The sequence below is a fragment of the Populus nigra genome, chromosome 9 (genome assembly GCF_951802175.1).
Source record: "Populus nigra chromosome 9, ddPopNigr1.1, whole genome shotgun sequence".
Classification (NCBI taxonomy): Eukaryota; Viridiplantae; Streptophyta; class Magnoliopsida; order Malpighiales; family Salicaceae; genus Populus; species Populus nigra.
Genome location: NC_084860.1, coordinates 12,568,578 through 12,596,493, shown reverse-complemented (window position 1 = coordinate 12,596,493; position 27,916 = coordinate 12,568,578). Strand labels below are relative to the sequence as shown.

At 32.5% G+C, this 27,916-nt stretch overlaps 4 protein-coding genes across 8 annotated transcripts; 2 read left to right on the top strand and 2 right to left on the bottom strand.

The window, feature by feature from the left end:
- LOC133703668 (peptide-N4-(N-acetyl-beta-glucosaminyl)asparagine amidase A) lies at positions 1–2,488 on the bottom strand. Its single transcript, XM_062128278.1, has one exon. It carries the CDS (start codon positions 2,363–2,365, stop codon positions 362–364), a length of 2,004 nt encoding a protein of 667 aa, XP_061984262.1. The 5' UTR covers positions 2,366–2,488; the 3' UTR covers positions 1–361.
- A 5,972-nt stretch (positions 2,489–8,460) lies between these two features.
- Positions 8,461–13,633, top strand: LOC133703235 (uncharacterized). 3 transcript variants are annotated; one of them, XM_062127696.1, is made up of 7 exons: positions 8,461–9,608; positions 10,697–10,795; positions 11,419–12,054; positions 12,246–12,377; positions 12,469–12,561; positions 13,057–13,218; positions 13,336–13,633. In XM_062127696.1, exons 1-6 carry the CDS (start codon positions 8,742–8,744, stop codon positions 13,201–13,203), a joined length of 1,974 nt encoding a protein of 657 aa, XP_061983680.1. In that variant the 5' UTR covers positions 8,461–8,741; the 3' UTR covers positions 13,204–13,218; positions 13,336–13,633. The 3 variants fall into 3 exon arrangements, with proteins under 3 accessions (XP_061983680.1, XP_061983679.1, XP_061983681.1); XM_062127695.1 differs by having other exon boundaries at positions 13,057–13,633; XM_062127697.1 differs by having other exon boundaries at positions 8,462–9,608; positions 11,458–12,054; positions 13,057–13,633.
- Positions 13,634–13,999: 366 nt separating this feature from the next.
- On the top strand, positions 14,000–16,256 carry LOC133703236 (multiprotein-bridging factor 1a). The gene is made up of 4 exons (XM_062127698.1): positions 14,000–14,269; positions 14,794–14,877; positions 15,798–15,880; positions 15,973–16,256. The coding sequence occupies exons 1-4, from the start codon at positions 14,134–14,136 to the stop codon at positions 16,090–16,092; spliced, it is 423 nt and encodes a 140-aa protein (XP_061983682.1). The 5' UTR covers positions 14,000–14,133; the 3' UTR covers positions 16,093–16,256.
- Positions 16,257–21,638: 5,382 nt separating this feature from the next.
- LOC133703455 (tubby-like F-box protein 7) lies at positions 21,639–26,671 on the bottom strand. 3 transcript variants are annotated; one of them, XM_062127984.1, is made up of 5 exons: positions 26,225–26,670; positions 25,056–25,143; positions 22,839–22,968; positions 21,824–22,392; positions 21,639–21,680 (listed from the first exon to the last, which is right to left on the bottom strand). In XM_062127984.1, coding segments are annotated over exons 1-5 (1,134 nt in total). In that variant the 5' UTR covers positions 26,570–26,670; the 3' UTR covers positions 21,639–21,678. The 3 variants fall into 3 exon arrangements, with proteins under 3 accessions (XP_061983968.1, XP_061983969.1, XP_061983967.1); XM_062127985.1 differs by having other exon boundaries at positions 21,639–22,392; positions 22,839–22,935; positions 26,225–26,671; XM_062127983.1 differs by having other exon boundaries at positions 21,639–22,392.
- Between the last annotated feature and the right edge of the window lie 1,245 nt (positions 26,672–27,916).

Genomic DNA, 27,916 nt, shown 5'->3' with positions numbered 1-27,916 from the left:
TCCACATATAACACCCTTGCTCTGAATTCAATTGTCATTGCCATGGTGAAGTGTCAAAGTTCGATTTTCACCATGAAATCCAACAGAGCTATCTATCTTACTTAGCTACTAACCTAAAACACTACCAGTAGTGATTGCTTCAGAAGACCACCACAAGACAAGGTTTTACAGCATACCAGCATCGTGCCTTGTTTAACCAAGGCTCATCTCACTGTAAATTCTCCTAAAACTGTAACACAAATTATGTTCTATTTGAAATATTAAAAGAAAAAAAGTTACATAAAATTTTATTGGCTCACAGTTTTCTCACATGGACGAACCCTCTGGAGCATCCCCTCATGAAACACGCTTGATAAAACAATCAAACTCCATCATAATACTTATTCAGTAATTCAGATGCTAGAGAAGCCCTTCGAGCTGGAAATTGCCACCATCTGCCAAGTCCAAAACCTAGATGAGAATGATTCCTTTCACTGCATGTATTTCCAACATTGTCATCTAGAATAGTGTAGTTTGAGCTGCTTATGTTCCTGAAATAGCAGAAGCCACCGTTGTATGTGTATTCCTGTTGTGTGCTCCCGATACCACTTTGAACCAAGTTATTCTTCACAACCATAACACCCTGCCCATTCTGCAAATTTCTGAGAATGTTCGATGCAAATCCCAAACCAGCATGTTTAACATTTTTCTCATTGAATCCCAACGTAACATTTGCCACCGACAAGGAAGTGCCATTTCCTTGATCCATGTAGTCAGAGTACATGTCAAACTCGAAATTTTTTAACGACTTGAATGCTTTAACATTAGAGGATGGCTTCCTGAAAGAAACATTATCAGTAAATTTAATTGTCTGATTCACGATCTGCAAATCACCATCCTTGCCCATCTCCATCAAGTTGCTGTAACCAAAGTGTTGATTAAAACGGGTAGTGATGTTCCCATGAGAGGACTTTACCCATCCATTTGAGGAGATGAACCTGCGTGCACTTGTCAAGAATTTTCCATTCAAACCTGTAAAATTTGATACCAAAGATAAAGCAAGAGGCTTGCTTTCATGTTTCAAAAGCTTCCCTTCTGTAATTGTGCTCCTATGGTCCCGCCAAAGATGCAAATTGGCATCTATATACCACACATTCAAAGCATTCGTGACACTAAATCCTATCTTGTGAGTCTTTCCATCCAATATATTTCCTAAGAAGGGCGTGATTTCAATATCATAAGAGGGGAGATCAAATGAACCAATGGCAGTAATGGGTCTCCACAAGAGAGGATTAATCCCACCGGTAAAAACCACAGTAAAAGGCCAAACTGCGCCAACAATCTCTCCATCAAGACTAACCACAACCTCTCTAAAAGGTCCATTTCCCGGGAAACCAGTGAGATTATTTGCAATAATATACTCATTAGGATAGTTTCCATACCAAAATTCATCATTCTCATGAAAAGAAACATAAACCTCCAACACAGCCCTGTACACATTTTGAGGTATCTTGAATTCCTTCGCCTCAGAATCAGTTGAATTCTGAATTTCAAACCAAAACCCATCATTCAACGGCAAATTTCGCGAAATGGGCAAGATCAAATCAGCCTTAGAATCCCTCCCAGATGCCAAATTATTAAAACCATGATCACTATGACTCAATTTATTTTCAGCAGGATAAAAGTAAATACTTACATTCACATGGTATATACCAGTATAAGTACTATCAACGATATTACCCATATAAACAGCAAATTCTTGAGTCTCATTCTTAACAAGCAATGAATAATACCTTGTTATATCCTTCCGAACAGTCCAAACAATCCCAGTTGCTCTAGGCTCCGCAGTGCAACTCCTAAGAAGCTCCACACCACCTAACCAAACCCCAAAAATACGATCAAATTGCCTCCCTTTGCAAGTTGCCTTCCATTCAAGGACAATCTTGGAGAAATCTTGAGATGGGCAATGAGAGGGAGGGGTATAGTTTAAAAGAACAGGAGGTTTGCCATAAGTAGAGGCAAAGTCGTGTTGGAGAATAAAGTGCTTGCAAGGTTTGGTATTGGGGACATCTATGGGTTTGGTAACTTCAAAGAAAACAGTTGGTGGGGTGTCATTGAGGGGTTTATGGGCTGGGTGTGTTGTGGTTATGGAAGTGGGTTCTGTAAAGAGATGTGATTTGAGATGGTTGTTGGTTTTGTGGATGTTAGCCGTGGAGGAAAGAGGGTGGAGGAGAAAAACGAAGAGGAAGGGGAGATGGAAGAGAGAAGCGGCCATCGACTGGTTGTTGTTAACTCTCTTTTTTCTTTTCTTTTCTTTTCCTTGAGATGAAAAAAGAAAGAACGCTTTTTGGAGTGCTGTTTTCTTTGGAGAAACAACACTATACATAGGTTGATTGTACAAGAAATTGTGTTGTTGGAGTAAATTACAATACTCAAGATGAAAACAATGAACAGGAGTTGGAATTACGCGTGCGGTATCACAATGGTCCAGGAAATGCTGTCCGAGTAAGGGATTGCCAGCCAAGGTCAGGTGGGCCAAATTCTTCTTGCTTGGTCTTTTTGATGAAGAAGTAGAGAAATATAAAAAGAATAAGAGTTTTGTACCGGTTTTTGTATTTATGGTGTAAAAATCATAGTAAGGTGTTTTGTAATTGTAAAAATTATGTTTTTATATTGTGAGAGGTTCATAAAAAAAAAATTAAGTTTAAAACGCAGTTTTTATGAAGCAATTTTTACATGTTTTTTTAACTGAATTTCGTAAAATACTGTTTGTTTTTTCGTTTGAAAAACGCTTTTAAAAAAATTTGATAGTTTTTTTTTCTTCAAATTAATTTTTTTTTGTATTTTTAGATCATTTTGATGTGCTTATATCAAAAATAATTTTTTAAAAATAAAAAAACATTATTTTAATGCATTTTCAAGTAAAAAAACACTTTGAAAAGCAACCGCAACCACACAACTACCAAATATTTTATACATGTTTTTTGCTGCACATAAACATCAACCATAATTTTTAGCAAACACATGTTTAAATTCAACTAACCACACTTAATCATAAATTTTTTAAACTTATTTTTTTAAAACCACAACCACTAAAGTTATCTCAAAAACAAACACACTGTTGCGATTCGGGTGCTTTTACATTGAAAAAATATATATATATTAATTTAATATTTTTTTTAAGATAAAAATCATTTTAAAAAGATAATTTTAAACATATTACCAATCTCATCCTAATTTAAGGAAATAAAAAGAAAATCTTGTTGGCAATGGCGTAGAATCAGGAATGTTTTAGGCTTTACAGGAAGAACATCAATGATAAATTCGGTTGTGTGGGCCCCATTGAAAAGTTACTGTGGGGTGAATCCCAATCTTTTAGCTTTGGATTGCTTTCTCACCATTGAAGACTTTTTTTTCCCCTTAACAAGGCATTTCCAATTCTTTATTAGTTATAGGGTAGTTTTAATATTATTTATTCATTAAAACAAAAGCTAAAAAATATATATTAGGAAATCAACATCCATACACTCAAATTGAAAGTGGATTTACACAGTAAAATTAATATTTTGCTCTCCATGGCAAAAATCATATAACTAGCTAACAGGAATAATATCATCTATTTCATAAGATTTATTTGTTATTATTATATTAAATGGGATAAAATGATCATTTAACTTTTTATTTGCATAGTACTATTAAAAGTTTAATTTGCTTAATTGTTAGGGTAAGGGTATTTTTTTCATGCTAGCTCAGATTGGCTCAAGGTTTTTCCATCATTTTATTTTATATTTTTATCAAATTTGTTCTTTATCCTTCTAATTACTTTTTTTATGCATTGCAAAAATTTGATTTTCAGCCATCAACATTGGATTATTATGGATTGGGCTTTGTTAATTTTTTTCAATGCAGTTATTCCTGTTTCATTACTCGAGTCACGAGTATTAAATGTTTGCTTAGGTTGACATCAACTCTTTTTGCAATTATTTTACATCTATTTTTTTTCTTGATTTTAGCATTTGACATTGATTTTATTAAAAATTGAGTTTTTTATTTTATTTTTTTTTATATTTTCTACGAGGATGTCTTAGTCTTATAATTTAGAATACAAGTTTATCGTGCTAACTCGAATTTGATCGGAGACTTTTTTTATATATATTTTTCAATTTCCTTGTTTCTATTTCCTTTAGCATTAAGGTCTAAACTCAATTCGCAAAATTTTCTTTTGCTTTAAAACACGTTGGTTCCATATGCTGTTTCTGTTGAAAATAGAAAAACAATTGGGTGGATCAGGATCTACTACTTCCTTCTTTTTCTTGTGCTGGTGATGGAGCTACTGTAACGTGCAAAATCAAAAAAAATCCACAAACAATTGATTTTATTTTTCATTGAATCTGTTTCTCTCCATCAAAGTTAAGTCATCGCTCCTACTATACATGAAAAAATATATTTTTTTGGATTTGTTCTAAAATAAACATGTTGAAAATAAATTTTTAATTCTTTTGAAAAAACAATTAAAATACAAAAAAGGATCCAAATACATTAAAAATATATTTTTTTGGATCTGTTTTGTTATTTTTCACTATTTCTCGGATTTAAAAAAAATAAAAAAATCATGTTACGACATACACAAAAATTGAAGTCCATATGGCATAAAATACTCTATCATGATAAATAAAATATAAACTGCCCTATTTTAGAAATACAAATTTAAGACTGCCTTATTTTGGGAAAGAACTCCACCATTGGATGAAGAGATCCTTACACGAACCCGCTAATCTTCTAAAAGAAGGCAAAATTTCTTGGAGCTATTTAGAGCATTATTTTGGTGATTATTTTCCATAGAAAACTCGTGCAATTTGAGAAACTATTAGGAAGATTTAGCTTGTCATACCATTTGTAGAATAGTATGATACATACAAGATACATGAGATACATACAAATACATGATGAATTTCAAGAGCACCATAAAATTTCTTCAATTATTATATTTTATTAATATATCTTTTTTGCTTATTGATCTTTATATTAGATGTGATGTAATTAATATGCCTAATAATATATTTTATTGAAGTAAAAAAACAATGTCGATGTCGGTATGGGTGAAAACAACGATGGGGTGCCAAGTGAGTGAGATGTTTTGGATAGCGGGGGAACATGAAGAAACAGAGATGATATAGAAAGATATTCTTTTTATATGATTAACATAGATGTCCACACAAGTTTATGCGTATCTCGATTAATTTTATAGGTTCTGCACCTCGATTAATTTTACTGGTCCTGAGTTAACGACCATGTAAGTCTTCAGTGGTCATGAGATGACTCAAACTTATAATCATTAAAAAACAAACCTAAAATCTGATTAATTAAGCTATTTTAGGGTTAACATAGAAAGATTTTAACCAGAGAAGTTAAGAGGGGAGGAAATGTATTGGCATATTGAGTCAGGCGTGCAGGGGAGGAAAAAAGCAAATTCATAGTGCTGTTTGCTGAGGCAATATGCTTGAATAAATTTTAATAAAAATAATCTGGGTTTGTGTAAAAGAAATACATGGAAATGAAGAGGAGAAGGACCTAATTTGGAGACAAATCAGTGGAGAAATGAAGAGAAGCAACGCCAGAAGCAGCAGAGAGTAGAAAGATACCCAGGCAGCCACTAGAATTTGAAAATTTCCCTTTCTTCACCGTCAATTTTTCTTTTTTAAAGTGGTTTCGCTGTTAGAGTTGAATCCCTTATCAGCGCTGTCTCAAATGACATGTTTGCTTCAGTTAATACTCAGCTTACGTCATGTTATACTAGTGGTATTTGGAGTTGAAGAGATGAGTGTTTTTTAAAGTGTTTTTTACTTGTAAATGCATTAAAATAATATTTTTTTAATTTTTAAAAAATTATTTTTGACATTAATATATTAAAATGATATGAAAACACTAAAAAACTTAATTTGAAGTAAAGAAAAAAATATAAAATTTTAATTTTTTCAAACACAAAAATAAATGGGATCTAAATAAAATATAGCACAACTCTATTTATATGCATGAAATTGACATTATAAGTAGAGAATGTTATTATCCTCTAGAGTTTAAGAAGAAAGAACAAAAAAAAATGTCTTTGTAATGAAAGATGACTAATTATGTTAATCTTTTTTAAAGTAAATTATACAATCACACTAGGAAGATTGAGTCCATTCCATCATTACAAGGTTATGTGATAGTTGTCTTAGAGAGATATCGTGTCAATCCCATCATTGGAGAAATGTGTGATCGCATTAGAATAACTATGTCAATTCCTTTCAAGGTAAATTGCGTAATCGCACTAGGAAAACTTTGATTCATTCCAAAGTAAATTATGCAATCGTATTAAGAAAATTGGGTCCATCCCATCCTTAGAGATTTATGGGGTTATTGCCCTAGATATCACTTGGAGAAAAGCAAACATCGTTACTTTGAATAATTTAATTCATATATAAGAAACTTACATTCTTAGTCTTTTATCACTGTACATTTTTATTATCCTTTGAGGTATAATCGATTTGACGATATTTCTGTTGAGATCATGATCTCAATTCTAAGTGAGGAAAGAATAAAGTTTTTCCAATTAATGTCTTCTCTGGTTGCCAAATAGACTTCACATATTTTACGGTTTGGACCAACATTTCACTTATACTTGTTGAAAACTTTCTAAAATTTTGAGGCTCCAACTGCATTCGTGAAATTGACAAAGGTATAGCTCAAATTTACTCGTCTTATTAACCTATGGACAAGTAAAAGAAATTATACTCTGGCTTATAGTGATTAAATTATTGCATAGCCTTTTCTACTTTTTATTAAAGAGTTGTTGAAGTTCTGATAGAATAGATATACTAACAACTGTATGAAGGTTCGTGACATGTTCCATTCCAGAAGTGTGTTGATTATATGGCTTTGATGATGATTATGGGTATCAATAAACCAGTTCTGGAAGAACAATCAATGACTTTTTGATCAGTTTTTCACAGACAGAGCTATTGATGAGGTCCCAACAAACCAAAATAGCTTAAAAGCAAGACTTATATATTAGATAATTAGTTAATCTCTTGATTCTAGCAATCTGATTCCTTCTCCTTGACCAAGCTGGTTGGTAACCAGTACCTGGTAAGCCAAAGTGGTTGATGGATGGTAATTGGTACCCACAATAGGTTCCCCTAGGTAGATTCGGGGATTTTCCAATACTTAAGTAAATATATATTTTTTAGAGAAAAGACGATGATATTTTAAAGAAATAGACTCTAAAAATAAACATGCTCAAAATATTTAGATTGAAAAGGTTGTTTAAGAATCCAATGGGTCTTTGTAGCCCATGGTTCTTACCTTTTGATGGAGGAAAGGACTAAAAAGTTATTTTTTTATACCATTAAAACATTTCTTATATGTTAAAGAAAAAAATATCTCTAACTCATCAAAAGAAAAAATATTTCTTACTCATTAAAATCTCGTGGTTTCAATATGAAACTTGATAAGATTGCTAAAGCTACATGTATTTGAATTTAATGTTTGGCTAAATCTAAAAATGATAGTCTAACAACTCGTCATATTTATATATGTTTGAACTAAATACTTAGCTGAGCCTAATAATATTAGATATAGATGTTTGTGAGATCTATATATATATTTCAGCTTAATAATTGGAACCAAAATGTGTAGAGTTATCACCCCATTTTTTGTTTTAAATATAGATTTTAGACAAACAAATATATATATATATATAACACGTTGATAATGATACATCATCCGTTAATTTATAATTGTTATACTTGGAATGACTCCTTTAGGATAAGAAAAAAAAGCCAAATTCTACAGATGCTATATAAAGATTTGATTTCAATGAAATTGTCGTTACTCTTGGTAATTCTAATCGCTTTCCTAGATGAATACTTTCATGGATCTCTCTCCATTCCCTCCCTGATCCTTAACCCCGCTAAACTGGACTCTCTGCTGTGAACTCTGACCGATTTCCCGCCGATTGCCGTGAGGCCAGAAAGTTTGAGGAGAGAATTCCCAGGCATTTGTGTTCTTATCATGTCAAATGAGAGACTTTGACAGTGCCTCCATCTTAAAAAAAAAGAGAGAAGAAAACCCACCAAAATTTATGGTTTCTTTAATCAAGTGGTGGTGTTATGGGAATTTCCAATACTTTGGTATTAACAAATCTATGACATTTGCGGCTTGTCTTTCTCAATATTCTTGTAGGAGAAAAGGAATTATGTTTCTTCTATACAATATCCAATGATCATACCTGTTATCGAATTACAATTGACTCGGAAAAATTTGGTCTGGTTTTTAGAGTGGGAGTCGTTTTTATTTTTTTTTAAATTTAATTACTGTATTTTTTTATTTTTGGATTTGCGAGAAAGAAGAAAAGAGATAAAGTTAAAAGAGAATTGTTTTAATTTAATAGGAGCTGCTGAAATCAATTAATGACATAAATGTAATTTACAGGATGTTGATCACAATAAAAATTATATAAATTGCTATCTTGCTTGCCTGGAAACCAATGCAGGACTCAACGAGCTTCCATTAACCCTCAATGCTTGCTCTAATCTTTCCCTCTTCTACTGACTCCAACATGGCACACGCTAAGCATTCCTGCAGAAGATGGAACACCCCCAAATCTACCTGATAAATTTCGCCCCCAAAATCACAACTCGATTTTCTTTCGGAGAAGAGGCAAATTTGCTTCTTCACAACCAAAACTTTGCCACTGTCGAAGCGATCAATCTTTGCCACCCATGAATCCTTACGAGAGACCCTTGACCCCACATGAGCAGACACTGAGAGATGAGGTTATCTATCTTCACTCTCTCTGGCACCAAGGCCCTCCTGCCCTAAACCCTAACCCTTACGTTTACCCACCCAACCATGTAAATTATTCGTCAAGAAATCTCCATGTATCGAACCCTACATCCTTCAAAAAGACCAACAGACACAAAACCACATACCAAAAGGCCAAGGACAGCAATGCCCCCCCACCAGGGCAAGTACCCGACCCACAACCCGACCCTGGTCCAGAATGGCCTGTCAACCCGCCACAGCCATCTCCTCCTCAATCGGGTTCTGGGTGGCCAGAATTCAAGTCCAACCTGAGCACCTCAGCCCGACCTGTTTCCGAGGTTGACCTGGGCAAGGTTGCTGCAATGCACATGCAGCAAAAGGTTGTAAAGTGCTGCAACCAGTTTTTCGTTAAAAGGTTTGATTTAGATGGCAACGAAGATAACGGATTGGACGAGTTTGATGGGGATGAACACTGTTATTATCATGATAATGATGTTGAAGAGAGTGAAGAATTTAAGTTCCTTTTGAGTTTGTTTGTGGAAAATCAAGAAATTAGAGATTTTTATGAGAAGAACAATGAAAATGGGGATTTTTACTGCTTGATTTGTGGAGGGATAGGAGAGAAAGTAGGGAAAGTATATAGGGGTTGTACAGGCCTTGTTCAGCATGCAAGAACGATTTCGAAAACAAAAAGAAAAGGGGCTCATAGGGCTTTTAGTCACCTTATTTGCAAGGTTCTTGGTTGGGATATTAGTAGGCTTCCTATGATTGTGTTGAAAGGTGAACCTCTCAGTCGCACATTTGCAAATTCAGGCAGAACTGAGGTATATAAACAGAAATTGTGTGCTCGTGTGACTCTGTTTGTGTGAATAACATATGTTTTATATTGACTTCAGTGGTGTTTGAGCTTTCTCAAAAGTGTTGTTATCTGGATGGAATGTAATTGTTGCCGTGAAGAATAATATTGGTGCTGCTATTTGCAGAAATATTAATGAGCCATTCGAGTTGTAGGTTTCTGATCGATGTGAATGCAGGTGAAATGGTTGTTTGCAAAATTAATTATGCCTGTTTTTATGCGCTATTTGTTTTGTAGAGTCTTATGGAATTTTCTGGAATGTAAGGGTTTTACATGAGGATATTGCTGTTATTTAATTGCTATGTTTGAAGCAAGGTAATGGTAACAAATTGATTGATTCTGATATTGGACTTTCCAGTATGATAGCAAGTAAAGAGGAAGTGTAGATTATTAACTGAGATGATCTTGTTTAAATGGAGATGAAAAATGCTACTACGAATGCGCTTTACCTTTTGTGTGTTCTTTCATGTGATCATGGATGGCTTTAGATCATGTTTATAACAAACTAGATTTTCTCAAAATATTAACTATGTTAATTTGATATGAAAATGATGAAGCTAGGATTATGTTTTTGAATTCAATGGAAACTATACATAAAGAAAATCACAGTGCCTGTTAAAAAAACAGCTTATTTGCATCTATTAATTGCATGTAATGGATGTTATGCTTTTGAGTTGTGTGCCTGAGAAATCATAGCCATGGCAAAGAACATCTCTAGAGTACAAGAGCAAATTGTTCTTAAATCATAGTCATGGCAAAGAACATCTCTAGAGTACAAGAGCAGTTCTTCGGATGCTTTCCGTAAGTAACAACTTTGCCTCATATTATTAAGACAATGCTTAAGTAGCATTCCCTTTAATTTCTCAAAGAACCTTTTGTATAATGATTTTTCCCCAGCATGGATAAACAAATGGGATTATGATTTCTTCTATGCAAAGACCTCCCATTGCAATTATGCATATCATTTTAGGTGGTTTGTTTTGTGGGGTGTTGAGGATTAGATGTTTTAGCTTTTATATATGGCATCTATTTCTTGTCTGATTTTTTGCTTTGCAGAATTTTTCAGATGAAGGTGATGGTAAAAAAGTACATGAAGATCTTAGTAATGATGTGCCAAACATTGAAGCATATAAAGATGGAGCCACGGAGTGCCTGGTAAGATGGCTGTTCTGCTACTTTGATGTGTAACTACAATATATTGTTTCAGCTTTTTTAGTATGATACCTCATGTTGCTGTGATTCCTTATTTTTCCAAACACTATCCTGTTACTTTATATTGAGTTGCCAAGAGTAATGTTTTTCATACTAGTTCTCTAACATGAACAGAATAACTACATGGCTTTTAAAGCAAACTATAGAAGATTTTATTGAGAGAATTTACTGCACAATTAATCCTACCGCATCATTGGGCACCTAGCCATTTAAGCTGGAAAAAATGTCACGGGAATCTACCTTAAAAGAAAGAACCAACTTCTTTACTCTGTAAAATCCATCATTTTGCTGTATTGGCAAAACCTCAAATGCCATTGTTTTTATCATGTACCTGCAAGGGCATCTAATGCTTCCTGATAGTCTGCAAGGAGTTTCACTGTATGCCAAGTGTTGGGGAAACATGTATACAACTTGAGAAAGACCATAAAGTGGTTTTCTGCCAATCTCTGAGTTCATTGGCTTATTTCCAAATAAAATGTTTTCTAAAACAGATTTACTAATTGTGTAGCTTTTGAGATATGGTCAATCCATGAATGAGCAGGCTTAATGGGTATTATCTGTGCTAGCTATTGATTTACTCCATTACTAAAGAAAACGCCATACAGGGATGTGAGCCACCACTGGTCTCTGATGTCCGATGGCTTTCCCAAAAGTATGTTGATGAATCTCCATCAACAACTGTAGGGTGGCCCACCTTGAAGACCCGTCGCTCTTCAGAAGCTTCTGCTGAAGAGCTAGAGAGGTTTGCCATGATGCAGTTGCAGCAGAAAGTTTTGGATGAATGCCAAAATTTCTTAGCAAACCCATCTGGTTCGATTTGTGATGAAGGTGAGGAAGATGGGGATCCAGATGATTGGATGGATGAAGATGGGTCTGATGAATGTGAAGAATTTAAGTTCTTTTTGAGATTGTTCACAGATAGTAATGAACTGAGGAATTATTATGAGAATCATTATGAAGGAGGGGAATTTTGTTGTTTGGTTTGTTGTGCTTTAAAGAAGAAGGGTTGGAAGAAGTTCAAGGGGTGTCTTGGACTCCTTCAGCATACAACTGCAATATCAAGGACAAAGAAGAAGAAGGCGCATAGGGCGTATGCACAGGTTATCTGTAAGGTTCTTGGTTGGGATGTTGATCAGCTTCCGAGAATTGTATTAAAAGGAGAACCTTTAGGGCACTCTATGGCAAAGTCAGGCATCTTGCAGGTATCTTTTGTCTGTGATGATGAAGGCTCGTTTCTTCTCCTGGCTGTTGTTTAATTGGTTTGGGGGATAGGCAGGTGTCTTGGGTTTGATTTATAAACAAGATGAAAAAGTCATGCTTTATGTCTATTATATTTGCTGGTTGTTATTCTTGAATTTACAAATACAAATGATCCTTGAGTCATATATTGCAGGGTGAGCCAGAGATAAATGCTGGTTGTGGTGATGAGGACTCAAGTTTTCTTCAGACTGAAACTGTTCATGGTAATGTTAGTGTATCAGCTTCAAGAGAGTATTCTGGTATTCATCAGAAAAATTGTGTGCAGGTGAGTTGCAAGGTTAGCAAACTGTGAAACTTGTGAAGTTTCCATCTTTATATTTGATTATTTCAAAACGGTAGCAATTACTTAATTGCAGAACACATCAAATGAAGGAATTGTTAATGAACATGGCAATGATCTGGAAAAGGAAAGCATCAAAGCTGATAAATTGAGTTTGGTGGGTTCTAAGGTGAGATGACTGTTCTTTGTGGTCCTTTATGTGATGTTTTCTACTGATGGTTTGCATATGATTTTTTGTTTTCCTGTCACTAAAATATCACTGCACTATAAGTGAAGGATTTAAGGATTTTGCGCGTAGTATTGAGGAAAGGTAGAGAGGTTAAGTAAATCATAACAAAGGTGTCAATCTAAGCAGGTGATGTGGTTGCTTTATTTAATGGTCACCTGAATGGAGTGTTTTTTCATGAGGTATTGTTAATGGAGAGCATAAAAACAGACTAAGAAATTCTCTCCCCAAACTCAACACAACCCAACATCGATTCTTCATCTGCATCCTCCATCTCATAATCATCACTGCATGCCCTGGATGCTTTAATTATTAATGGCAAATATATCTGTAATGTGTGTGTGTTTCAAAGTAGAAGTTAACTCTTACATGCATTGATTTCACTACCATTTCAGGCTGCTATGTTTCTTTATTAGCAGTATAACACATTTATTGCAGGCAAGCTTGAAGGAAAGGGGTGGGAACTATAAAAAGCAAAACATAGCTTTCTGGGTAAACAATCGTTGTTGGCCTGAAACCAAACAGTCTCAATCAATGAGGAAAGCGAATCCATTAGAAGAGGGATGTGAAGGTGAAGATCGCTGAAGAAAGTGTTTGACGGTGGGATGATAATTTATTCATTTACCAGCCCCAGATGGCTCACATTCTCGCTTGGTTCAGCATCCTCTACTGGGTTCAATCATGGTTTTACTAATTTCCATCTGTAATGCTTTTCAGGAGGATCCAGTTCCAAATTAAATACAAGATTTTTGTGCGAGATCCTACTTTCTGCTCGAACATAATACAGATGGAAGAGATGAAGTAGGTGTACTAGACTTTTAGTGGTTCTTGTATGAGCAGCCAGGAAGAATTATCTTAGATAGAGCTTTGATGGTTTTCTGTTCAGAAAGTACTGATATCAAAGAAACAACTCTCCTCACTACCCAAAAAGCAAATATGAAATAAATAAATTGGTATTTTCTTCTCGAAAAGCAAATATGAAATAACAAATTGAAGGGGAGAATTTGCACCAGTATTCCAATTGCTACTTGTTATTGGAATTGGCAATTGGGATTCAAACATGAAAATGCTCTTCTTGCTGGCTCTAAGAGTAGGCAGTCTTGTGTTTTCTGGCTTGAAAAAATAATAATTTAATATTTTTTTAGTTGTTTTTATATGGTTTAAATATTCTATGTTAAAAATTAAAAAAATATATTTAAATTAAAAATAACTTTTAAAAATCCCTAAAATTCCAAAGGTTCCAACGAGCCCATTGGTTAAAAAGAAAAGCACGGCTCAAGCCCACGGGTTACAGTGAGTGGGGCCCAATCAGCCTTTCTTGCCACGTAATTCGATTGTTCCTGGTGGGTTGCCCTTCCTCCCCTCTATATAAATAAATGTAAATAGAAGTAAAACCAGTGAGTGTCGTCGAAAACCAGATATCCATTACTCCCCACAGCATAATAATAATAATAATACTAAAAATAATAAATAAAAGAAGATATTATCGTTGATACTAAAAGGAGGAAAGGAAAAATGTCAGGACCAATCTCACAGGACTGGGAGCCGGTGGTGATCCGTAAGAAAGCTCCCAACGCCGCCGCCAAGAAGGATGAGAAGGCCGTCAACGCCGCCCGCCGCGCTGGTGCTGAGATCGAAACCGTCAAAAAATGTATCCATCCCTCTTTTATATTCTCCCCTCTGTGTTGTTTAGATGCTTAATTTAACTCAATCAGTCGATCCAAACAATCTTTTTTTTTCTTTTTATCTTTTCTGTTATTGATGATGATGATAGTGAAGTTAGGGTTTTTTTCTTTATACAAAAAAATTAAAGGACATTTAATATTTGTTTCGGATCTATCTATGTTCTTATTATTTTGGAATCTATTGTGACACCAAGCAACTGTAGATTTTTTTTTAGGAATTAGGGTTTTTTTGATAGTTTTATACCTTATTATTATTATTATTATTATTATTATTATAAATAAGCAAATTAATATATCTTTGTTGTTCCTAATCGAAGACATTCAAAAAACCCTAATCTTATGTTCCAATTCCAAATACACGCTTGCACTTGGGTGCATGGTACGGGAAAGAAAGAAGATAAAGTGAAACATGGCAGCTAGAGATGATAATGAACTGCGATGATGTTTATTTTTTGTCAACTTAAAATGATTCTATTGTAACGAACTGCAGCAACTGCTGGTACAAACAAGGCCGCTTCTAGCAGCACTTCTTTGAACACAAGGAAGCTCGATGACGAAACAGAGAACCTTACTCGTGAGTATAATAATCCTTTCCTTTTCTGAATTCATGTTTGAAAAGATGAATTCATTCTTCTAAAACATTCCCTGCATCTCTGATGTCGGATTTACAATTGAATTCTACATTCCAGTGTCAAATTTGCAAACATGATCTTTCAACTCTGTTTTATATATATATATATATATATATATATATGATCCAAAAGGGAAAGGAGGGGAAGGGGGATGTTAGTTATTACATCATTGTTACCATTGTTTTGTTTGAGTCTTCATGGTTTCTGTGCTTTTCGTGCTGTTTACAAGTAATGTTAACTGATTTTGCAGTTTCCAATTAGAAGTAATATGCTGATTGATGAGTTTTGAGGATCTTGAGGTTCATTTGTTGATGAGACTTTCTGTTTTAATTTTCAGTCAACTTTGCTTGGGTTTAAAATATAGTAGTAGTTAATCTCATCTAGATAAGCCTTTCCTTTTTGACATATAGCTGAGGAGAGTTGCTAAAAGAATGTGTATATCTCTGTTGCCTCTTTCTTGTCATCGTTTTAGAATTTGACTCTTCATAATGAAAACCTGAATTTCAGAATTTTTTAGTCATCTTGGTAATCAAAATACAAAAAACAAAACAAGTGATGAAATTAATATCTTATTTATGATTCTATGTGCCAAATAAGCTTCACAAATAAATTCCAGATGCGACTCGCCCACTTGAATTTGATGTGCTCATTTCTTTGATCATCTTCATGTGCAATGTTGTATGAAATGATGACCATGTTTCTCTAAATAAGCCCCACATGCCTTAGTATTGGGTGTTTTGGCATATTTCCATACCACTTTACATGGTTTTACTTCTTTCCCAAGTTGCTTTTTTTTTTTTAGATGTTGTATGATGCTTTCCATTGGAAGAAAAACTTTCTAAAACATTCTGGTCTCCCACAGATGACCGAGTGCCAACTGAACTGAAGAAAGCAATTATGCAGGCGAGGATGGACAAGAAACTTACCCAGGCTCAACTTGCACAGGTCCCTCTCTCTCACTCTCTCACTCTCTCACATCCGAACTTACTTTAAATTTTAGTTCAGGGCTCGCCTTAAATTTTTTTCCCCTCTTGCAGGTGATCAATGAGAAGCCCCAGATAATTCAGGAGTATGAATCTGGAAAAGCCATTCCTAATCAGCAGATTATAGGAAAACTGGAGAGGGCTCTTGGTGTGAAGCTACGGGGAAAGAAGTAGGATTTGAAACACAGCAAGGAGCTATAAAGTTGTTCTCTGCTGTCTCTAGTCTTGGAATCGGTGGTGTACATGAACCCTTTCAACCTTTGTTATGGCTCGCTTGTAAGAAACAGTTTATTTGACTGGTGTGATGACTCTGAATTTGGATTTGGATTTGCCCTCTCTGTCTTGGTTGCTCGTGTATTTTTTTGTGCACGAAAGTTTTGGGTTGGTTCATATTTGCAAGAATTCACTCTCGAAAATGAGATCGCATTGACAGTTTTCCAACAAAGAAGGCTTTTACGACATTAAAAAAACAACTAATATTAAAAAAAAAATTATAAATTTTTTAAATTTAAATATAAACTAAAAAGTTACTTTAAAAAAATACAAATGTTTTTTTTTAAGGTAAAAAATAGAAAAATAAAAAAAGAAGTCAGGAGCCATGGTCTGCCTCATCCAGGAAAGGCTCGTGTGAGGACCATAATTCTTTTTAATGTAATTATCGTGTGGCCCATTAATTTGAAAAACAAAATAATTAGACGAATGTCGTTCAATATTCCTTAGATTTCAGTCATTATGATTATGATGGATAGAAAAACATATATTTTTTTTTAACTCAAAATATCTAGAAAATATCCTCAACACCTTAACAAACCTATAAATAACCTTAAAAAACCAAAATCATCCTGAAAATCAAAAAACTTTCTAAGCCTAGATCTAGACTTTTAGGCAATTTCAAGGTACAAAAATACCTAAGTAAAACTCTCTTTACCAAATAAAACCCTTTAACATAATGTTCGACCATTTTGGTAGCAGAAATTGATGTCAACATTGTTTTTCTTTCTTTATCATTAGAATTCAGCGACCTTTTTTTCTCTTCTTTCTCAAACTAAGAGTTAAAAAATAAAAGATAAAGTTTGTACCAAAAGGTCCAAAACTGAATTGAAAAAACGTCGAGGGGCTGAATATGTATGATTTGTAAAGTTTAAGGATTAAATTAAACTTTTTGTATGAATTTTGAATCATCACTTATTTGTGATGACTTTCCTACTTTGGTTTCATGTCTTTCAATTATGTCTTTAGTCAACAAATTTGATCCAATTATTCTTTAATTTGGCCCAAAAAAAATATAATAGGATAAAAAACATCTGAGAATCAAATATAAATAAATAAATAAATAAAATAGTAAGTTCATAGTAAAATGTGTGGGAGAACAGTGCACATGTACACAATGTTTTAGTGACACCTTTTAAATTTACTACTAATAATAATTATTTTATTTAATTTCTGGTTGTTCTTTTTCAATAGAAAATCGAAAGCCATGTTCATTTTAAAAAAATAAATCAAAAGTTCATCAACATTGATAAAAATAAAGCTATAAAAAATTATATTTTTTATATTTTTTTCTTCTTTGAAAAACAGTTGAAAAACTGTGAAGAACTTCTAAATTTTTTTTTCAAATCTAGTATAAAAATATATTTTGATAATAATATAGTTTTGGATGGAAAATATTGCATTTGAATATGAAGTTTTAATTATTATTTTAATTTAAGTTTTTTTAAAAAAGAAATTGGAGTATTATTTTGTCTTTGAATAGCTACTAGTAACAGTGGACGTGGGATTGACAATAGAGCCTAAGCATAACGCATAACTCAATCCTGGGAGATTTTCTTTAATCCGTCTATTGGTTAATTTATTCAAACTCATTTTGAATTTTAGGTTAAATTGAATTTAGTTTTTTAAGTTAATTTTTTTAGGTTAAAAAAAAAATCAAGGGTGTCAATTCTATTTTAATTGGTGTTTTTTTTTTATTGGAACGATAAATCTGTATTCCAGAATATTTTAGTGTTCTCTAAGGTATGTATACCCAAAGCACGCGCGCATGAATAAAATTCAAGATATTAATTTAATATGTTTAGAAAAATGAAAAATGCCATGACATTTATAGAAGCTTCTTCTGAAACCAATAGCCTAATCATCGAAGAAACCAGTGGTGGGGCAGCCACATTCCGGCTAAAATACCACCATTGATCACCCTTCCAAGCCACATTTCACTTTTAAAGGAACACTTCCTCTTAATTAATTTCATGAAATTTATGTTTAATTTATGTTGATTTTATTTTATTGAATGTTAGGGTTTTGAATTAGAAATTACTATAATTGATTTATGTTTAATTAGTATTAATTATGTTATTTAGTGAATTAACAAAATTATAGAGAATAAATGTTGGTGTTTATTTAGTTAAATTATGGATTAGGTTAATTAGATATATTTTTAGTTGATAGTTAGGTTATTTTGTTAAATAATCAATTATTTTATGTTGTTGTTGATTGTTAATTAATAAAATTATGTGTTTGCAATGTTAGTGTTGATTTAGGTTAAATTATGGATTAGGTTAATTAGATATATTTTTAGTTGATAATTGATGCAACTTGATTAACCTCAAGATATTAATAAATTAGAATTGTGTTTTGTTGTGTTATTTGACAAAATACTTGATAATTTAAGAATATTATGCTTCAATGGTAGTATCTCTGACAATGGTATCACTTATAATAGAGAAAGCCATGAATTTCTAATTGTAACATTAGACATGTTCCTTAATAAATTATCAAAAATGTTATGTGATCGATTTAGTTGAAATATGTTTGAAATAGAAATTGAAATTACTTGTAGGATGTTGCAAACCGGAGCTAGTCAAACTCATTATGTTGTCGTACCAATTTGTAGTGATAAAAGTGTGAATTCAATGTTTGGATTTGCAAGGATCAATGAGATTAATATACCCGAACTCTACTTGAATAGTAGACATAAACAAAGAAATTCTTCCAGTATAGAGTTGACCTGGTTTTCAATAAACTTTCAAAGAACCACAAAGGCATCACAAATAGTTGGTCTATCTAGGTTAGGTGATAATACTAGTTGATAAGTTTTGTTGCAAGAAATTGTAATACGAAACCTTAGTTGGGTATAACATCTGCTCTATATTACTGGAAAATTAGTTATTTGTGATTGTGTGAATTGCTTTTTTTTTTTCTAGGGGGGTTGATGACAAAATAATCTATCACAAAATGTCTATGTTAAAAGAGTTATATATACCATCTACAACATGTGAGTTGCATATGGCATCTACGACTCATATGTTGCAGATACCGATTGCGACACTCTCAATTGTACCAGTTCCTTAAATTATTTTTGCACCTGTGTTATTTTACAAATATTTTTCTTAAATGTACTAATTTACCAAAACACTCGAACACTAATGTGAAATTTCTCTGGCTTTATCCCCCAACATAATGATGGTAATGATAATAGTTTGCATCCTTATAAAATGGAATATATTTTATTGATAAATAGCAATAAAAGTTATTGTTCAAAATGAAATGAATAAAGTAAACTCAAAATATATCTCGTCTTGAATTTGATCGAGAAATCTAAAATGACACAAGATCTCGAGCAAAATAAAATTTATTTTATTTTGTTTTATTTTTTAAAAATAGTATAAGTATATTGACCATTCGGAGTAAAATGAAACGGAATTGATAACTATGATACAAGTACCTTTAATTATTTTTTGATTAGAAAAAAGTCTTTTTGTTATTTTGAATCTTAGAAGACAATATAGAAACACAAAACGTGCCATGAAAGCATGTGATATGAAAAAAAAAAAAAAAAGTTAATGCACGGAAGATAGTTTGCGATATTCCAACAAAAAGATTGAAGTTATCAAGTTCATTTTGATTTAAAACTTTGGATAAATTATGCTATAATTGGGGTAAAGACATTCTTAATCTCACGGGGATAAAGAATTACAACATATATTAAAATACCTAGGTAAAATGCTATAGAAATCCACATTAACCCTTCTTTTTTAATTTTTCCTCAAATTTTGTTATTCAATTACAGCCTTTTATGTTTAAATTAGTAATTAGTTTATTAAAATTTATTAAGAAAAGAGAAAATTAAAAAAAACTAAAGTGTAAAATAAAAAAAATCATATAATAAATCTCGAATTTGTAATGTCAATTGATTTCATTCAACAATAAAAGTTCAATAAGTAAATTTTATAGTAATAAGAGAATAACTAGTAATATTTTATTAGCCTACTTTCAAGAAAGAAACAAATTAAAAAAGAAAAGAGAAAATAAAACTTATGAATCATAAAAACTGATAAAAATATCCCCATCTACTATTTATCTTTCCTACTTATATTTATTTTTATTTTTTTCATGTGAGCACAATAAATAAATAATCAGATGTCATTATTTATTTTTTGAGTACTATAAAATCTTTTGTTTGATAGTAACGGTTTTGAACCTTCACCTTGCTTGATAAAGTAGATACGGATCAAGAATTTTTTTTTTTTTGTTGGCTGTAATAATTTTTTATTATTTATATTTAATCTTTAGGCCATGTTTATAATAAAATCATAATTTAGATAATCATTAAACATTAAATATAAGTGATTAAACTTTTAAGAATAGGTATGAGAAAAATTAATGAAACAAATATAGTTATAATTGTTGATAGGGGAAGATCAACAAAGTACAAAAACCACAATCGATCTACAAACTCAATGAACATCATCTTAACCTTTAAGGAGTACATTTTTAAATATAAAAAGGCATACCTTTGAGGAACTAACAAAAAAATGGTGGTTCGAAACTCAATTTATTTGATTGAAAAACTATGATTTAAAATTCTAAGTTGTTACAACCTTGGAGAAGATATAATTATACGAATGAACAATGAAAACTTTAATACTTAATCTCTAAGTTTAAACTAAATAGATTTATTTTTTAAAATACAGAATTGACAATATGATTTCCTTAGAAAAGTAAAATATAATCTTTTGTAATTCTGGAATAATTACTTAATTTCTATTTAGAAATAATTGGTTGATGAGTGTTATATTTGATATAAAATGAAATTTAATTAGTTAAATAGAAATTATAAAGGATCTCTAGATTGAAGAGGTAAACTTTCTCAAATTAGAAGTCATTAAGTTTGGATTAAGAAATTTCCTTCACAATGATTCCAAACTAAATAAAATAACTTTAGAAAATAATTTATAATTGGTTGATAATTTATTAAGAGTAAACTTTTGAAGTAATAAGAAATGTATTGTATATAGAATTTCACACTAATGGTAAGAATAATGAAAGGAAGAAGAATATTACTTTTAGAATGTAAGAATTAAATAAGAAAACTAAATGATATAAAATCATCTGGAGAAAGTGCTTGAACATTTCTGTAAAATTTGAGTTGTCATGAAATGTCCTAACTTTTTAGAATGATTGAAGATTAAATTTGATATAATAAACAAATAACAGGATATTTTTGAATTTTTTATAATTTCTAGACAATATTTTCTGCTCAAAACATAAAAAATACACTTTTTTTTGGAAATCAAGTCAAATTTCTAATTTCTATGAAACAAACAGGGTCTAAGACAGACTTGTGTTTCCTTTCTGAAGAATGATTTGGTATGCTGTTGAAGATTACCTTATGGATGCACACAATTGCTCTCAAGTGCTTTAGTGAAGAAAGCAGAGACCAAAGATTGGAAAAGAGAAATTGCTGGGAATGGAAAATTTTGAAACTCCTGTCATGAATACATAACATTTGCATCATTGGCTTCTTCCAGCCAAACGGCATTTGTAGAAATGATTTGAACAGGACTGATAACAAAACATGCAGAGGAATCCATAATTTCAACATCATAATAATAGCATATAAATTACTCACATGCCAGTTTCGTGCCAAAGCTAGTAAGGCATATGGCAAATGCTTGAAAAGCTGAGAGTGGCAGCCTATAATCCATGGTGAAAGTATCGTCGCCTACCTTCCCAAACTGGAGGAGGACGGTATCCTCATCTCCTCTCCCTCCTGGCTGGCTTTGGTCCATAGTTGCAACTAGTTGAAAGTTCTTCACTGACGCTACCGTTACCCGACCATGAAAATTCAAGCACCAACATTGCAAATGCTCATGCCACCTTGGGGCTTTGTTCTGCAAAACTGTACAACCAGAAGAAGCAGACTCCAGTCCATTCATCTTCGAATTGTCAAGATTTTTGTCATTGGTTGTTTCTTGCAGCACTGGGCACTTGAGTGAGCAAACCATCCTCCTTGGACCTCTAGATTTCAAGAGATTAAATTTATAAGAGACCTGCCCAACTTCAAAATTGCCTGCTGGAACTTGAGGGCTTATTTGCTTGCTTGCAAATCGCCGGCTAGCTCTGCTACTCGAGGGCTTTGCACCACTGTGTGGTGGCTGGCTGTCAAAGATTGTGAAGTTGGTACCGAGAAAGTCCGAACTGCAATATTTAATGTTGAAAATGGAATTATTTTCATATGACTTGTTACATTATCACTAATTATCACAAAGCCCCCATCTTTTTATATTATTTTTGTAAGACTCTAAACTAGGTATTGTCCAAATCAGATCCACATTACTTCTTCAATGAAATGCCATGTATTATGAATCAAAAGATAAATGATCTCAACAATTTGAGGGAAAAAACCTGAAAACTAGATTGTCCCAGCACTGTAATTTATGTGAGCGCAAAGCATGACTATGAGAATAAACAATACCATACTTAAAACGAGTAAAAGTAAAATGCGATGTAGATTCTTAGCAACTGTGAGTAAATGGTTTCTAAACACCCAGGCACAAATTGCTGGGAAGTGGTAGCTATATCCAGGAAGTGCATTATTTTGAAAACAACAAACCAGAACTTGTTTTGATACAAAAATACCTTACCTCAACTTTCCAACATAAGCATTACTTCCTTGGGATAATTCATCAGCATCGAGTGAGATGATATACTCTGTGTGAGCACCTTGCCTATACCTCCGTGCTGCTAGAAGAAACTTTCCCTTATCCATAAATGCTAGTAAGAAAAACAGAAGAGAATAATGTGCCAAAGCTCAATTGTTTTACATTATGCCAGTCAAATGATGCGGCCACAAGTTTTTGATGACAAACCGAAATCTAGCAATGGAAAACCAGTAAGTAAGACTAGAACATAGTTTGCAACTCAAAGTTTACAAACTTCAGTGAACACTGCATACCAAATCTAGCAATGGAAAACCAGTAAGTAAGACTAGAACATAGTTTGCAACTCAAAGTTTACAAACATCAGTGAACACTGCATACCAAATCTAGCCATTCATTATTAGCTTTATCATTTGGTATTGCTTTTTTGCTGTTCAGTATTGCTTACTAGCACCTCAAATTGTGTATCTTTCCATACATGGCTTACAACATCCTTCAAATGATTATTTCCATAATTACCAAAAGCAAGAACAATAATGTGAACCACTGCTGTAACAGAAAAAAATTGAAACCAGTATCATTAAAGAAATCTGACTACAATTCCAATCTAATTTTCTCCAGCCAAACATTTTCGTGATTTACTTTCCATATGTGCTTGAGAAACCAGTACCTGACAGAAAAATTATACTTTGTTTTTTTACTTTACATTTTGCTTGAGCACCAACTCTTCGTGGTGCAAGTTCCAGAATTTTTCAATAGAGCAGCAATGAAATTTCTAATACAAAACCCGTGTTGATTGATACAATCTAAACATGTCTTTGCATGCAACAGTTTCTGCTATGACAGAGTCTGTCACAAACTGGCCCTTAAAAGTACACAACTTGCCAGATTGCTACATCCTATCACATGATGATGAACACAGAAGGAATATTTCAAGTTAGAGATCCTACGATGCAGACAACAAAAGAAGCCAGATTAATGTATTTTTATATACAGGGGTATTTCTGTAATTTTCAGATTTGCTAGAAAATCTGGAAAAATTGTCCAGATCTAGGTTATTTTCTATTTAGTATTTTTTTAGTTCTCAAGTAATTATCTTTTTTAGGTTTTTCCTATTCTAAACAGATTTCTTATATAGAAAACAGGTCCTTATTGTATCTCTATATAAAGGTTATGTAGTCTTTCAATATTTTATTTACAGTTTATTAGTAAAATTACAGCAATTTGCTTTTGATTGTGCGAGTCAATCTTCCTAGGTGTGAAGCTTAGGATTTTTTATCCTCTAGGTGTGACTCCTAGATAACCTATTAGAGTAACTCTAATAGTTTCTACACATTTCAGTAAGTTAAATCCTATATTCCAACCATCAAATAACCTCCACTGAGTTTCTAAACATCCACGCATTCAAGTCCATCTAATCTTAACAATGAAAAGATCAGCTCAAACCATAAAATTACCATTGGCATCACTTTTCACAACCTCTAAAAGTCAGATTCTGAACAGCCCCTAGGCTGTCCTGCATCATCCTGGGTATAAAACGTGAATTAACAGATGAAGAACATGCATAATTTGTCTATTTGACAAAATTTGGAAAAACATATCACAAAGTTGTGCCAGGGCCATTTACTAACAGATTTTTGAAGAAATATATCTAACACAAGAGTTCATGTTTACATAAGAAACATTTGATCCAAGTTTCCAGGCACAGTTACAAATTTATGCTGAACCATTGACCATCATGAGGCACTTCTTAAAACCATACACAATTGATGAAACCAAAAACATTTTATCACCCATGGTTTACCACCATACAACTCCATATTCGAAAGTTTTTTTTACCTTTTCTTTTTTTTTCCTTCTACTTTTTATTTTTTAAAATTCGATTTAACATTACATGCTAGTCAATATATAGGTGAGACACCTTAATCAGTCAAGTTTATTATATTGACAAGAATACTTGATATCAAATAAGGACTGAGTCAAGTTGATTTGAATAAGCCTAGGATCACAATCAATTACATCTACCTAGACAAAAGTCATCCTACAAGTTGACAAAATGAATCATGTCTCTTTCATCTTTGGTACAAGCAAGTCACATGTCAACGATTTACTCAGTCAAACTAATTAGCTGCAAAAGTGTATAGAAGGATCCTCCGCGCATCTTCATAATTTGCAAAAACATGTCTACCAATATATACTTACATGGAGTAAGAGCAAGATATAGGTAAAATGTTGAAGTCTTCTTATTTCGTTTAATAAGACACTGATGGGGCAAGTCACGTGGACCTGGCTGCATTTACAAATGAAAAGAAAAGGAATCGCCAATTTCAAAATTTGCAAACATAATTGATCAGCAATTGCAGCAAGTCACGTAGCACAGATCACGAAGCTGAATAGAGAATCCAAAAAGTGACAAGATTACCAGATATTCATCTTGCATAGAAATGAAAAATGTCAAGAAAATGATAGCGTAAAAAACACAAACATAATTCGAAACAGGGCGTCAATTATTCTGCAGGAATCATTTCTTAAAAACCAAGTCACATTTCAGCTCAACTAGTTATATGAATATATCTTGATTCCAAATTTACATGTCAGTAAACCCTGCCTTGTCTAATATCATATCTACTAATGGATATTTGATAAGAATATCTCCAAAATCTTAGGCAAAAGAATGATCCCATCGATATATATATATATATATATATATATATATATATATATATATATATAACACAATTTCCCAGATGGAGACCCAACCAAAGTGGCATCTGGGAAGTAGTAATCGATGACAATGTCCTCCAGCATTTTCTAAAAAATGGTTGTTTTCAATTTTCCGAGATTCAAACCCACGAGCAGGTCGTGAACCTACAACTTCCACCGATGCAAATATCAATAGCCCCCATAATATATCAAAAATCTCTAAGCATAGATGGATATTCTAAAATGCAATTCCTTAAACACAAAAGACTATATTATCATATTGTGAAACCATAGAAGCTGGATTAACCAATTGTTAGAACCCAAAAAATAATAATAATTCAAACCTTTATATTATCACTGCTCAAAAATCAAAGTTATTTGCTTTCTACAGTTGCGTCCAAAATTTAAATTCTTGGGCTTTCATTTTCCACAAAAAAAAAAGCATAACTTAATAGCATTGAAAGAAAAATTAAGGTAAATTATGGAGTACAATTAAAACAAATTCACAAAATCTTATTCCCTACAGCCCCAATTACTTCAACCAATTTAATTAAATACTCCAATTATCTTAAACCAAAACCTTCATTACCAAATCCAATCACAATGACAGAATATCCCTTGAAAAAATAAATAAAAATTCACCAAAATAAATAAATAAAAAATCTGACCTGTTTAAGGCAAGAAGGGAAAGTAATTTTGCCAGGACTTGCATCATTATTACTACTACTACTATTAGGAAGAGACTTGACGATGTCTTTGGTAACATCTCTCCATTTCTTACAAACACAAGCACAAGCGACGACGCTTTGTCTCTGAGGCCACCGATCCTCACTCTCCTCAACTCGTTTTATTATTTCTCCTAACAGCTCAGGTAACATACTTCCCCACCCATCCGACTCAGCCCATAACTCACCACCGAGTCGCCCCGATTCCACTGCATTTCGTTCGTTTCTGTTCTGGTTATTAAAGGATCTCGAGAACCTTCGCGATAAAATCGATCTTCTCAGCGACATTTTAAGGCAGAAGGAGGGGGGGGGGGTGTCTGCCTCTCTTTTTTTCGTTTTTCTGAGTGTTTCCGTCTTCAAACTTTAAAAATAAAAATAAAAAGGAAAACAGAGAGTGGGATAGACAGTTTATATTTGCTTAAATTATTATGGTTGGAAACCAAAACGGTTTATAAAGTGACGTGGCTGTATGATTTTCACTTAGACAGACGAATGACAGATGTTATATTTGAAAAGGTGGCGCGGCTGTATTGGTTGAAGGGAGATGGGGACATGAGACTAGTGTGATTAGAAAGTGAAAGGTCAAGCGATGGTGATGGAGGTAGGAATTTTTTTGACGGGGTCTGAAAATTAAACAGAAAGGGGCTGTAAAAGCGGAAAACTGTGGTTTTAACGGTGTTTGCATGGTATATCAAACGGTTTTTTTAAAAAAAAAAATTAATTTTTTATATATTTTTTGAATTATTTTAATGAATTAATATTAAAATTAATTTTTATAAATAAAAAATATTTTTTAAAAAATAATTATCACTACATTTCCAAACACTGATTTATTTTATTAAAAAAAAATTTTGATATAAATTTATTATTTAATTATAGATTATATATTATTAATTATGAGTTTAATTAGGTGAAAAGCATGTGATTTGTCTCGCTTCTTTTAACTTTTGTTGAAGCTTACAATGATTATAATTATTTCAATTTTTAATATAACCGGGACAAATTTGTTTTTCTAAAAAGGGAGATTCGGATTAAACTTGCAGAAAATGATAGTATATACGGACCACGAGCCACGTATGCAAAGAAAATATTCTCTATCTACTACGATAAAGTTTGCAACTTGATGAATGGGATAAATCTGTCTTATGCTGTCCAAAACTGTCCTCCAAATCTTGGCTAAAAGTTAGTTCAAGACAAAAAATAAATAAATAAATAAATAAATATTGAATTCTTTTTGAAATTTCACATAGTTTGAATTCATAACATTTTCTACTTCAAAATTAATTAATTTTTTATCAAACATAAGGAGAGCAAGATGAAATTGTAAATACAACTAGTGAAAAAAAGTTGTACTAAAAAAGTTGAAACACAGAACTAGTCATTCTTCCATTTCATGAGACTTTATATTAAAAAAGTTGGAGAGTAAAAAATAATGTAATTCTTAAATATCAATCATTTTGAATACATGGATATGATGCTAGTAATAATATGGTAATTGAAATTGCTCAGTCCAAATCTAAGTGTTGTTAGAGATTTTATAATGAAGGAATCATATTTCATGATAGTTTATGTTTTATCATCCTTTTATATTATAAAATTATTTGGATTAAATTTTTTTCACATAGTTTGAAAAAC